The sequence below is a fragment of the Anopheles coustani genome, chromosome 3 (assembly GCF_943734705.1).
Source record: "Anopheles coustani chromosome 3, idAnoCousDA_361_x.2, whole genome shotgun sequence".
Lineage (NCBI taxonomy): Eukaryota > Metazoa > Arthropoda > Insecta > Diptera > Culicidae > Anopheles > Anopheles coustani.
In genome coordinates this window covers 94,368,877-94,382,690 of record NC_071288.1, presented here as the reverse complement: position 1 = coordinate 94,382,690, position 13,814 = coordinate 94,368,877, and the positions used below count along the sequence as shown (strand labels likewise).

General features: G+C 47.0%; 2 protein-coding genes across 2 annotated transcripts in view; one reads left to right on the top strand and one right to left on the bottom strand.

Moving 5' to 3' along the window:
- LOC131271893 (serine/threonine-protein phosphatase rdgC) overlaps window positions 1-12,412 on the top strand; it is a 28,855-nt gene extending 16,443 nt beyond the window's left edge. The window contains exons 7-11 of the mRNA XM_058273461.1: window positions 1,516-1,701; window positions 1,783-2,035; window positions 4,515-4,693; window positions 5,839-6,448; window positions 10,938-12,412. Of these exons, the coding sequence (XP_058129444.1) occupies window positions 1,516-1,701; window positions 1,783-2,035; window positions 4,515-4,693; window positions 5,839-6,448; window positions 10,938-11,005 (1,296 nt within the window). The 3' untranslated portion in view covers window positions 11,006-12,412. The remainder of the gene's footprint in view (window positions 1-1,515; window positions 1,702-1,782; window positions 2,036-4,514; window positions 4,694-5,838; window positions 6,449-10,937) is intronic.
- A 184-nt stretch (window positions 12,413-12,596) lies between these two features.
- LOC131259638 (probable endochitinase) lies at window positions 12,597-13,439 on the bottom strand. The gene is made up of 2 exons (XM_058261178.1): window positions 13,389-13,439; window positions 12,597-13,316 (listed from the first exon to the last, which is right to left on the bottom strand). Exons 1-2 carry the CDS (start codon window positions 13,437-13,439, stop codon window positions 12,597-12,599), a joined length of 771 nt encoding a protein of 256 aa, XP_058117161.1.
- Window positions 13,440-13,814: the final 375 nt, after the last annotated feature.

Sequence of the window (13,814 nt, the reverse complement as noted above, 5' to 3'; positions counted from 1 at the left end):
GGTTTCGTGTTGATTGCCTAGGCTTCGCTTGCACTCGAACAGTGTGTGGGATGTTGGATTATGTGGTAAACTGTTTACATGCCCTCCCATTGAAAAGGTTAAAATCTAGCACGGACGGGTTATTTGTCTTGACGGCCACTGATTTGATGCGAGTGTAGAACCGTACTTAAGACCATAAACGATAACCATAAATGTAAAGCTAACCTTGGGCGAGGGAACAATCAATATTTGTGTCATAATCTGTGTTACGATCAACAAATCCTTTACCACCAATCTCGAAGGGTAAACCCTACCAAGCCGACATATCCCTACCAAAGCTTGAAATTGTACATATTCGCATACAAGCTCAACGTTAACCTCAATTTTTCTTTTTTAATCCATTGAGTTTGACGTTTTACGATCATTTTAATGGTTTTGGTTTAAATTTAATGTCTTTCCTTTGTCCTTTCACATTGTACCCGTTTTCGATGTGTTTCATTTCATAAAAATGAAACAAAATAAACCTTCACAATGACACAAGGAATGCTAGGGTTTCCACACTGGGTGTATGCATATAAAATGTAATTAATATTGAGTTGCTCCTTTGTCACGATACCCACCGTGTGTGTGATTTCGTTGAAACCTCGCATTAAAAATGAACCAACCGAGTGGAATGGAGCGGTATTGTTTTCAAAAGATTTTTTCGTCCTATCGTTCCCCACCGGAAAACACACACCGGGATGTAGTGAAACACCGGAAGCGTGACATTGATAAGCACAGTTTATGGGAGGTGTCGGTGAAGTACTGAAACTGATACGGCACTAGAAAGGCCCTGGTGTCCGGATGCATAAGCGTAACAAAATGGCACACGATGCAAAAACAACCATTTGCAATACTTGCCTCAAGGTAGAAGGTTTAGCATGTTACCGGCATTTTCGTACGTTATCCTCGGTGAATATATGGGACATTCGCTGGTTTGTGGAGCCTTTTGAAGTATTGCAACATGCACACGTTCTACTGGCACGATCTTGCAAAGAAAAGAAGGAGAGGGAATGGGCCAGCAACTTGGCATGTTTAGACCTCATGGTTCCATTAGCAGCGAACACCGACCGGTACGCTATTAAGCCCGCATCACCTTCTCGCCAGCGAATTGTGCTTATTTGCATATTTATTGCACCGCATCGCGTCAGTTGGCCACTCAGGCGTGATGTGTCCGATTAGCGAAGGCATATACACCAAGCGGACGACGTCATGCCTCGGTGGGCAAGCACTTTTTTGATCCGTACCAACAAACCTGGTTGATGGTTGGTCAGCTTCCGACTCGCTTAACTTTCGGATAGCCGGTAAGAGAGGTAATGGGAGAGGAGGGTTTCGTGATTATGAGTGTTCAATCGAGCACGGGCCGGTTGCTGATTCATCGTTCGATTACCGCTCGGTAGAAGGATTACGGAAATGACGGTGTAAACCCGAGGCGAGGCCACTTCCCTTTTCTAATCTTACACTTCCTTTTTGCATATCACGTTCGCGGGTCCGAAGGTGTTCGACATCTTGTGGAGTGATCCGCAGCACACCGAGGGCTGCCGGCCGAACTCACTGCGAGGTGCCGGGACGTACTTCGGACCGGATGTGACCAACAAGTTCCTACAGCGCTACAAGCTCCAGTATCTTGTTCGATCGCACGAATGCAAACCGGACGGGTACGAGATCATGCACGGCGGCAAGGTGAGGAGGGGCCTCAAGCCTCGGCGAGGAGATTTGATTGACTTTCGTTTCGAACACCTTTCTCCCTAACCTCCCCCGTAGGTCATCACCATCTTCTCCGCCTCGAACTACTACGAGATTGGCTCGAACAAGGGCGCCTATCTGAAGCTCGACCCGCAGCTGGATACGCACTTCGTCATGTACACGGCGGCGGCCTCGAAGACCCGCAAATTGACATTCCGACAGCGCGTGGGATTGGTGGAGAGCTCGGCCATCCGGGAGCTGGCGGCGAAGCTGCGCGAACGGCGGATAGAGCTCGAGCGGGAGTTCAAGTCACGGGACGTCGAAAATACGGGTGAGTGTTTGATATAACAAAGTAATCCGGCGTGTAAGAGAGCCCCTCATCCCAAAATGTGCCAGAACGGATAAGGAGCTCCATACTCTCTTTAACATGACACGCATTGTCGCATTAACGTGTAATACCATAAGTTTATGGCAGTCTCTGGGCTGTATGTTGTCTTGTTTTTTTCCTTCCTTTTGCCAATCCCGTCACGTCCAGGGACAAGTATCCCATTTCCGGTGGCCCTTTTCGGGCAGTAAAAAACCGTCAATTTACGAGTGGCTTCAGCACAATGGAACCAGGTCAGTGAGGCATCGCATCTATGGAATCTGGCGGATGCGGATCGCCGGGCTGCTCCAGGAATGCCATTTTGTTAGCAATTCTCTAATCTCGATGTGAGTGGCCATGTGAGTGAGTGGCATTGACAGGCAGGCAGGCGGGAGCAAAACTCCACGGATGACCGAACGGACCTTGAGGAGGAGTTGAGGAAAAGATTACCTAAACGGCATGCCGTGACATGCTGAAGACAGCCTGGGGAAGATTTATCGCACCGAGGTTTTTTCTCCGGGATGTAGTGGAGGGCTTTGCGGCTGTATCTCGCGTTCGGATCGACGCCGACCGGCGACCGGGTCAATGAAGTGACGGGACGGGAGATTCGCTGATTCTGGGGAGGGGGTTCGAAAATTGATGATGGCTTCCAGACGTTCGGAAGCGCGGGCGGTATCAAAAGGTTTTTGGATTCGCCGCCCCACGCCGAGTCGATACCCTCTTCCCGTCGATACCCTCAATAGAAAGGAAAGGCGGGAGAGGGAAAGTGTGTACGAAAGCGATTTCGATACGAAGATTGGTTTAGGAGTTTATATAGCACGGGGCTAACACGGCAATTTATGATGGTCGATAAAAAATGGTTTCCAGCGGAGTGGCAACTCTTGAGTGCCGGCGACGGAGGGCTCTCCCGGTTTGGAAAAGCCTAAACGCAAGGCCGACTGCGAGGAGTGGAATGGAAATCAGATTGACGTGAAACGTTACACAAAAATTCGCTATTCGTCATCTGTTTGGCTCGGACGCTCTAAATCCGGGCAAGCCTTCTTGGATCTCCCCACCTCAAGTTGGAATGAAATATGGATCACGGAATAAAGCATAATCCCTCCCGAGAGGGCCACGGGTCATTGGACACTTCATTCGATTCAGCAATCTACACCTGCTCGTTTGTCTTTGCCCTTTCTTCTGCCGAAGGCAACCTGAGGCGGTGACGTTAGGCAATACTTGGAAGAATGAAACCGAAAGAACATCCTTTTTCCAACGTCCCCCCGGGAGAGCGCTCGCCTCCGGGTGTTGGACTTAATTCGGTAGAAATTTTTATGACTTTCACCGGAAATTGCCAGTGCCACATTGAAGCTCTTCAAATTTCTGTATCCTGTTGTCGGTATCGGGGCGAGCTAAGATTCGCCCAGAAGGGACGATTCTACCGAGTCATTATTAACGTTTTACGCTGTTCCTTTTTCGGTTTCCCTTTCCGCTCCAGTTCGGTGTGGAGTTTATTTTTGAACGTGGGTGGAAAAGTTAGTTAAGAAACGGGAGAAGGAAAAAAAAGCGCAAACTGAGCAAAAATGACACAGTCGACGGGAGGGTCGATCCTGTCGATTTCCAGGCGGAGGCGGACAAAGTCGCCCCGAAGAGCTCAACCGTGTACCAGCAGGGTCATAAAATTTCCATCATCACGTAACTTTTCAACCGAAAACGAAACAAGATTCACTCGGGCGCGGGAGTTGGGAAAGGATTCGGACATGTTTTCCTTTTTTTCAGTTCCAAAAAAAAATGCTCCAAAAGCATTGCTCGTAAAATCTTTAAAAGAGAAACAGCTTCCCTTGACGATACGACGTTTGTGGACGCTTGAAATTTGCGCTTGTTTGTAGTGGTTTGAGGCACTGTTTATTGCCCTTCCCACGGGTCCTATCAGTCCGTCCGAGACAGGATGGAAATGATGGAAAGGATAAGCATCGTGTTTCACTGTCTGAGAGGAAAGTATTTCCTCCGGAAAGTTGCACTTGTCCTATTGTACAAAGAAACATTCATTCTGTCCCTCATTATATTGGCCATTTTGGTGCGATAAAGTGCTAAAGAATTGCTTGCGGCGAGATGACAGCAACTCATGCTTCCAGCAAGTCATCTATAAGACTAGGTTCTGGAAGGTATTGAATCCTTTTTTCTGATAACGCTGGTGGGAGACAAAACGACGAAGATTTATTTTTATATCTCAATAACGAGCGCATTTTGATTCGTCAACCAAACAGTGTTGCGCACCAACTGTGACGTTTATCTCTAACTGGCCTTACCCGTTCCATTAATGATATCATTAGACAGGTCTAGAGGTAGACAGCGGGTTAGCTTCTTCTTCTTCTTCGGCGTCTCCCCGGGAAACCATTCATCTTTAACGATTGACGTCTGACCTTCTGCCTTTGTTGCATTTTCTTTCTCGGAACTCGGCACACAGGTGTACTGACGCTCGCCAAGTGGTGCGAGGCGCTGGAGAGCGCCACCAACCTCGGTCTGCCCTGGCGGATGCTGAAGGAGAAGCTAGCGCCGACCGACAATCCCACTGCCAGCAGCGTCGCGACGATAACGGAAGTCAACTACCGCAAGACGCTGCACCTGCTCGACACGGACTCCTTCGTAAGTATCGCGGTGAGGTGAAGGGGCCGGTTCTCGGCATACCTGTAGGACTATCAGTACAAGTAGAAGAAAGAAGTCTCCAGAAGACGGAAATTCATGGTGTGGGCTAGCGAACTACTTGGATGGCAACAGGAGATTAAAAGTGATGTTGCTTTGATTCAGACGTTCAACTTCTCATCGTCATGTTCCCAGAATGTTTTAAAGATCATAATTTAAAGGATGACGTCAAGCGAACAAAATAATTTGATGGAGGGAGTTTGATGGAGTAATTGGATCTATTTGGAGATACCCCTCACAACCAAACGTGGTGTTTCAGAATGCGTTTTGGAAAAATGTGTACGTTCTAAGTTTGTCTTTATGTTAGTCTAATTACTAAGATCCACTTACGGAGACACAAATTAATTTTAACTTCAATTAGTTTTCGTTTCGATCCAGTCGTTCGCTTCGCTCCGATCGCTAGTGTTTTGTTCTCTCGGTGTAAACTCCTGAAAATTGAATTTCGATTAGTTACACAACCTTCTAAGAGCTTTCCCGAAGCGATCTCTTCATCCGGCGTCCTGATTTGCATTTATTTTCCACCGCATCGGAAATTGATTACTATTGACAAAGGCGTCTCCCTGTGTGGGTGGGTGCGGGATTATTTTTTTCGTACAACAAACGAACGATAGATTATGCCATTATTTGCCCACTCTTGTGTGGGGCTTGCTTGGGGATCGAATTTCAAATTATTTTCCCGACAGAAAAGAGAAACAAGCTGACGGGACACCAGAGTGACGGTGGTTGTAAATGCCATCCTGTGTGAAAGGTACATGCTCGAGCAAAGTTGTGTAGCCATCGAAACCTGCTGTCGAAGGCATTTCATTAAAGTACCGCCGGTGAGTCGGGGAGAGAGTTTACTTTGTTATCGCCGGAGCTCATCGCGCTCGGGGAAAAGTGCTCCGTGACAAGATAATCTGCACGAAGTAAACAAGCCGTGTTCGGCGTGCTGGTAAATGTCACCCAAGAGAAGTAGGTTGGTTTGTGGGGGGAATAATTGTACTTTGGTAAATAGGGTAGGCAAACACAGTGACGGGGATAGTTCCGTTACATCGTCGTGGAGGGGGGAATAATAATCTCCATTTCGTTTCATTGCCTCCCCGGTACAGAAATCGGCACAAAATGGTACGCCGACGGTGGCGGAGTCGCTGTACAAGAACAAGAGCAGCCTGGAGGCCATCTTCCGCATCCTGGACAAGGACAACTCGGGCCAGATCTCGCTGGAGGAGTTCGGCGAGGCGTGCGAGCTGCTGCGGCGCCACTTCCCGCACAACACGCACGAGCAGCTGCTCGACATGTGCCGCATGATGGACATCAACAAGGACGGCCAGGTCGATCTGAACGAGTTCCTCGAGACGTTCCGGCTGTGCGAGAACGCCAAGGAGCAGCTGCTGACCAGCCTGGAGCAGCAGGCGATCACGGCCGAGACCAACGGTAACGCCGGAACTGGGGAGAAGGCCCTCCCAGCCGGAGAACTTCCGGATCGCAATGGAAACTGTACCACGACGAAGCCCTCGCAGGAGAAGGGCGGCGAGAACATGCGGCGGCGAAGCAAGAAGCGGTCCAGCAGCAAGCGTAGCCTCGGTGGGAAGCCAAACGGAGACGCCGAGGCGGACGACGACTCGGACGACTACGACGACTACGAGACGAACGAGGAAACGGCGGACGAAAGCGGCAAAGACAAGAAGACATCGTCGTCGATGACAAGCGCGGTGAACGGTACGGTTTTGAGTTCCTCCAACACTGCCGCAGTCGCTAACAGCACCACCACTACCACCACCACCACCACCACCACCAACACCAACATCGTCACAAACACCGCCACCATCAACGGTGGCACGCACAAGGACACCTGCAAGTCCTAAAGTGCTTCCAAGTGCGTCTGTTTTGTGATTCCGATCTCGTGTTTCTCGAACAGTACCTCCCTTTTTTCCTATCGCTCTCTCTCTCTCTCTCTCTTGCTCTCTCTATCTGTCTCTCTATCAAATCTCCATCCTTTCCACCATATCTTAAGAGCCGGCAAGTGGCTTGTAAAGCATCGATCATCCGTGAACCCGGGCGCACCGGAAGGAGAAGTCGTACACGTTTGTAAAATGTGAATTTTTCTCTTCCCCTCCTATCCCTGTGCACACCTTCTACACCTTCCCATTTCCCCCCTGTCGGTCTGTTGAGGCAGCAACACTTGCAAAATGGTCGTGCTTTACACCTTTTCCGCCTACTGAATAATAGTCCCACGTTTAGCTGACGGCATGGATTTACATTCCTGCACATTCTTCACGCTCAAGAGCGCTCTGCTCACGTTTTCTTCTCTTCAAAATGGGTTTAAATTGGAATGTTCCTTTGGTATTCGATGTGGGAGTGCGCTATAGGATCCTCTTTTCTAGACAAAAACGTTACCAAACACCGTTGCGTGCATTTTAATGGAACTGGCATGTCCGAAATGGGCCACACGCAACAGGGGTTTTTCCGGGGTGAATTTGGTGTCGCTATGGAATGAGGCTTGAAGCTGAGTGTGACATTTCCGGTTGGAAACTTTCTACCCGCGTCGGAACGGTGAATCCTCGTGGGTGGGGCCGGAGTTTTCCTGGGTGCTGCATAATGATCTCACATGAATATTCGCCTTCGGAAAATGGAATGAAGAATGGCGTTGTCCAAGTTAGGGAGATGTCTCGCACGAATACAATTCGATTTCCTTCCACTCCGAAAAAGGGTGAAACCCGGTGGATCTGTTCCACTGAGCACACACTGAGGTGCTAAAGTGCTGTCAATCACTGTCTATCCCTGCGTTGGTTTTTTGGAATTTCCACGTGCACCATTGGTAGGCCTGTTTTTGAATATTTTCAATCCAATTGAAACCGTTTTGGAATTTACTGCATTGCAATGTTTCTTAAGGAAGCAGCCTTGACATTGATGTTTCAATTTTTTCCACCACCAACGGCGTCCAAATCTCCAACAAAGCAGAAAAGAACTTCACTCCATCTTGAGCGACAAACAATTAAACATATCCTGACGTGCTTCCATTACGTGCGGCGTAATTAACCCGCGCCAAAGTGTGGAGCCGAATGGAGCCATCCGTCAGTGCGAGACACGAATAATTGCGATTATCCAACGAGCTCGAGCTGCCGCTCGCAAAGTACAATTACTTCCGACCCGGGCGTTTGGAAGTTTTTCCTTCATTTCCCATCCGGTAATCAACTGGATAAATGGCACCCTTTACGAAGCGGAAGCGAGGCGCAGGAAAGGTTCGGGCTTTCGCTTTCGGGCGTAGGTGAGCGTAATACATCACCGTCGAGTGTGTGAAGGTGGTTTTTTTTAAATTCCTTTGCTTCAGTGAGCAGCTTTTGTTGTTCGGTTATGTTTTCCACCGACCACTGAATAGAATGAAACTCTCCGGCGAAAAACGTGGCCCTGCTTGAGCTAGATGGGAGCTGATTAGCGAATGATAGACAGGTAAACATGAAAGCATAACAAAGGACTTAACTGGCACGTTCTTGTATGCTCACACGCATGCACTTCTGCCGATCGGTTGTTGAGTGTGGGAACCCATTTTGTGTGTAGCTCCTGTTTTATACTCCTTTTCCGAGTCGTGTTGTAAATTGCTCCAATTATCGCCCGTTCCTAGTTGGCGCACCATGTACTTGTACGCTTGGGGTAAGCAGTTTTCCATCGAATATTTAATTCGACAACCGACACGATGGTCTTTTCCACGATAAGAAGCGCGTTAATGTTGTAATGATAGGTCTCCGTTTTCTTAATGCGCACGACACCCCGGCTTCGAGACGCCATTTTACCATTCCCAAGCTTCGAGGCAGAATCCTATTTTACAGCACAACTTCGCCTTTCTTCCCTAATGTGCACTTTAGCTCATTCGAGCACCTTGCTTCATCATGCCCACCTCTGCTTCCACCAGTTTTCTTAATGCTATTAACTCCAGTAACGCGCTCCGTCGCTTTTCCGGTGGATCGCTCCAGAGGAGTGGGAGAGTTTTAGCTGACAGCATCATTACGGAAAACTCAATAGCTGTCATCGACGATGTCGCCGACATGTTCCGCAGTCGAGATTGTTCTCGCAGCAATCTCAGAGCCGATTGTACTGTTCGCCAATTTAGCCCATCTTTTCAAATTTCCCCATTTTCTCGCCCTCCGGTCTTATAAGCGGCCCATTCATCAAATTTCTGACACCCTGGTCTCGTGCAAAGTGCTTTTCTTTCATCTTGGACGCGAAATGATCGTTCCTCCGGAGGGTGCTTCAGCGGGCACCGGCTCAACGCAACATTACGCTTCATTAGACAGTGCGAGAGTTCTTCGCACACACGTGCCATTCATTTGTGTTTCGAGCCCTTCAAAGCTCAAGTGATGGATGTTACTCGTAAATGTAATTATTCGTTTTGTTAGATTTCATTTGATTATGCTCATAACAGGTGCTTTTCGGTTGTATTCGAAGTTAGAAAAAATTAACGTTACTTAATGTTCGAAGGGCGGATAAATGAAATAAGATTCTTAACCGGCACCAGGCGTCTCCATTAAACGATGGCTTTTTCCCTTATTTGGTTGCATTTAAAGTTCCATTTTTATATGATTATAAGAACATGATGTCACAGTTCGAAATTATGCTTGAGCGCGAAACGCTTATTACATTAGTCATCAACACACCTCGTGCCAATCCAATAGACAGGAAAGATCAATGTTCCGTGGCTTCAAAGTGTACCTGAAAAGGTGGGAACTTGATGGAGCAACTTTTCAATCGTATCGCTCCCGAGTGGTTGTGTTCTTGACAATTCCGTGGAATCGTCCCGAACTGAAGCGCGCGAGTCTAGAAACTCTCAACAAGTGAATTTACTCGTGGAACAATTTGATTTAGTCCACGGAACACCGCGGAGGATGAAAATCATGTGGTGAATTTAAAAGTATGATCGGAACAAATTTACCAAGAGAAAATTGTGCGCGGAGGACGGTTTTCAGGTTTCTTTACCTTTGAAAAAACGTTATGAGGGTGGGAAGGTGGGGAGGGTTTCAAGCTCGAATCTCTTTTATTTGCATAAAATATGCGACGCGATCCGGCTTTTGCGGATCATTCGTTTCTCACCTCGAGATTACGTTAAAATCGTTGTGAAAAGAACGGAAAATCCGTAGAGTTGATCTTTTTAATATTCTTTTTCACTTCCATCTGCATTTCTTCTTAATGTCTCTCAGTGCTTGAGCTTTTTCTACCAATCAAAATTCACATGCTACTCTCAATTTATTTGGCTCTTCATTTTATTTTGATTGCTAGATTTTTACTTACGATTAGATTCTTCGTCAAGACAATCGGGACACTGGAGAGAATTTACATAATTCCCATGGCTTTAAAGATTTGAAGAAGAATTCAGCATCTTTTTCATTTGTTTGGCGTTTCTGCTAGAAATGGAAAGAATTACATCTTGGAAGAAAAAGGCGAGGGATTTGGAATGTAACATGGATTATGTTTTCAATTGGAACAAACTGTTTCGAATAATCTTGCTTGTGTTTATTTTTGGTCAATATTGTGTTCATTTGTTTATTTATAGAGGTACTATTTTCGTTATCTCATTTCATTTTTACTTTTTTAATACATTTTCTTCACATCTTTGTCGGTGGAATCTTTATGTTTGATGTTCACGCTTCATTAAAACTTATTTCACATTGTATCAGCTTTGTGCGCGGAAGAAAAGCGAATAAAACCGGGTAAATACAACATGATGTCCTTGCCTCGGGGATGTCAAACACCGTTCCAATCCGCTTATGCAACCGCTCGTCTCCAATGCTTGCCTTGCACCGGTTGCCCGTTCTTCCAAGACACGTGTTTCTCTGACTTGACGCTTATTTTGTACGCATCTTTTAGCATTATGCAAACTATCGACGTGGCTGTCGAAGTAACGGGACCCAAAGCTGGCGTGAACATTGATACAAACACACGTCACATTGCTTCTTTCGGTAAGCTACTTGCAAACGAACTGATTTTTATTCAACTTACCTGAGTTTTCCTCCCTTCCCACGAGTGTGCCAACCACCCGAACCATCACCCGTTTGCTTGACGAGAGGGTTGAACTTTTCTTCGCCGAGAAAAGCAATGAAAAACGTTGCTTTGATGCGAGAAGTTCTCGGGGTTTGGGCCGGGTGGTATACTGATTTCCGTTTGTTTGATTCCTTTTCCTCCTCGTCATCGTCTGGACCGATCCGATGTTTTGCAGTGAATTCTCCCAAAGGTCAACGCTGGGCGGATGAGGTAAGACCACGACCAAGGATTGCATTTGCGTAGTTGTGCAAGGTGTGCAAGGTGTGCACGGGCAGGAAAGAGAAGCTTCAACCTCTCAAACCAGATTAAAAAAGAAGAAGCATAACTGATGTGAAAGGAACTACTTTCAATAGAATTAAGTACAGAAATGACAGAAAACGAATCCGTGGGAACAATGTTACACCGACTTTTGCAACTTTTCAATCCTATACACTGAATGTTACCTTCAATCCATCTCGTGGCAGTTGCCAAACATGTCTAAATACGGCCAGCAGCATTAATGTAAGCATAACCGAAAGATTTCAAACTCAAAACATAGTCAAACGATTTAACACGAAGGAAAAGTAGTGCGAAAATAGCGTAGAAAGATAGCAGGAACTTGGGGAAAAGTGGTGGATGAAAAATCAAACATTTGTTACCGCAGAAATAAGCAACAATGTCATGACAGAAATGATAAAATAGATGTTAACGAAACGGTTTTATGCAACAGCAAACAGTTAAAGCAACCCAATCATCCCGGAACACGACGGTTTCCTGTGGTAGGCAAGGCGAAAATGCTTGCAACAACATTTGAATGGTTTTGAAGATGCCAAGAATAACATTTTACGATACATAATGAAAGATAAAAACCATTGCACTGAACAATGCAGCTACCAGTAAAATAAAACATAACTAAAACTATTGACGGTACGCACTCTCAACCTCTGCACGACACCTTTTTCCAGGGTTTTTTCATATTCATGGTAGATTGTTTAGCTTTTCGCCGACGGGTCACACTGGAGCGTAAATTCCGCGTACTATACATTTACCTAGTTGTTATATACATAAGTATTTAAAAAAAAAAACAATTTAGCTAAAACCGCCATTGCTGTATTTGCGATTGATAAAAGAAAAAAAGACGAATATAACTGTTTTATATCGAATTGAAAAAATATATCGAAACATTAAAATTACTACCGTAGCTAAATGGAAGCAAATCTTAAACAAGAAAAGTTAAGCAGTAAAGAAAGATGATAACGAACATGAATGAATGAATTAATGGAAAAATATCCTCAAAAATGCCAAAGATGTTACCAACTTTTCTAGCACGAATGATAAAATCATCATCTCTAAGCTTTACCAAACATAACGAACGGCAAAAAAATGAAGGAATAGCAAAACCAAATCAGTTTGACTGACTTTTGCGTGCGTTTTTGATTCAGTTTCGGTTTCGGATGCTGCGCTTGTCGTTTGCGCACGGCTCGACCAACGATAGTTTTTAAGCGATGCACCGTTCCGTTTGCGAATGTTTTCCGTTTGACAATTCTTCACACATTCTTTTGAAGGAAACCAACTGCTGTGTTAACTGTGGAGACTTGGTCGCGCTGCGATGCGGATTTCGGGAGAAAAGACTCATTTCATGTCGGAATACGTCAACGTGTAGTGAAATAAAGTGGATAATTTTTGTTTCGCTCTCGGTTTAATGGTTTCTTGTAAATAGTTTTACCTTCGTGTCGAAAGAAATTCCCTTCGTCCTTAGCTTGCTGGTTTAGTTGAGGCCGCTTTATTTCGAACTCGATACTCGACTTATCCTAAAAAGGCTGCAGGAATAGAGGCACGGCACTGCGAGCTTAGCTTAGCACTTGACGTTCTGAACCCAATCGCAAGTCTTGCGAACATCGTCGAATGCGGTTCCGGACGGGCAGGTGGTGTAGCGGAGTGTGTTGGAGCCGATGCAGTTGACGAACTCACGGCAGTTGGTCGGATTGCGGACCTTCGTGCCGACCGGCTTTCCACGGCAGAGCATCTGCAGACTGTTCAGGTCGGAGTTGGGCGGGATGGGTGCGACCGGGGGCACGATCGGGAGGGCCGGGGGCACGATTGGGAGGGTCGGTGGCACGATTGGGAGGGACGGTGGCTGTATGGGAATGGTTGGGGGGTTCGGCTGAGCCACCGTTCCGCATATGGCATCGTTACGTTCGACGCAGAGCTTCTGCTGAGTATCGAACAGCGTTCCGAGCGGACACTCGAAGCCGATGGAGCCCGTGACCGAGCACTGGTAGAAGCGGGAGCAGTCGGTCGGGTTGGGGAGGAGCGTGGAGATCGGGCGGTTGATGCACGCCGTGACGGTGTGCTCGATCTGGGCCGGCGCCGCCTTGAGAGCGGACGTCAGGACGTTGTTGGGCAGGGAGCCGAACTCGCAGCGGACCTTGTTGGTGGAATCGCAGGCCAGGGTGCGCGGGTTGAAGAGGGTGTTCGCCGGGCAGGAGAACAGGATCACACGGCCCGTGCGGCACATAAAGAACTCCTGGCAGTTGATCGGGTTCGGCACCAGCTCTCCGGGGCCTTTGCATAGCTAAACACCGTAACAAGAAAGAACTCTTCAGATCAGATCACTTTATCCAAAACCCTTCTGCGGGGTTCCTACCTGAGCGCTAGCAATGGCGATCAGAGTCGCCAGAATGATAAAACGTTGCATTGCTGTGGTTCTCAGGGTACGAATCGCTTTCAAATTGCACTTCACCGTAACGTATGTAACCCTTTTCTGGCTGGTTCTAAATATTTATACCTCAACTGGAGGGCCTCCAGTCCGTCCGACCAACTACAACCGAGCATATCACGCTGATAACCTATCTCCAAACGCGTAACAAGGCTTCCTGGCATCCACCGTACTGGCGTCAGTGAGGTGTACAAGCTCCTATCTCTGGGTTGTCCATCAACACCGCCGCGTTGCCAACGATGTCAGATTTGTCACAAAGCATTCCGAGGCGCATCGTATTAGATATGTTCCGTCAGCTTCCACCGGGTCGTAAACAAGACAGCATCGTTCGCCAGCGACTCCACAAAGTTTGGC

What these genes read in the sequence shown, in the direction of transcription:
- LOC131259638 (XM_058261178.1), bottom strand. Translation starts at nt 13,439, where the DNA reads ATGCAACGTTTTATCATTCTGGCGACTCTGATCGCCATTGCTAGCGCT. An exon ending in TCGCCATTGCTAGCGCTCAG is followed by an intron (nt 13,317 to 13,388) that starts GTAGGAACCCCG and finishes TACGGTGTTTAG; the next exon opens with CTATGCAAAGGCCCCGGAGA.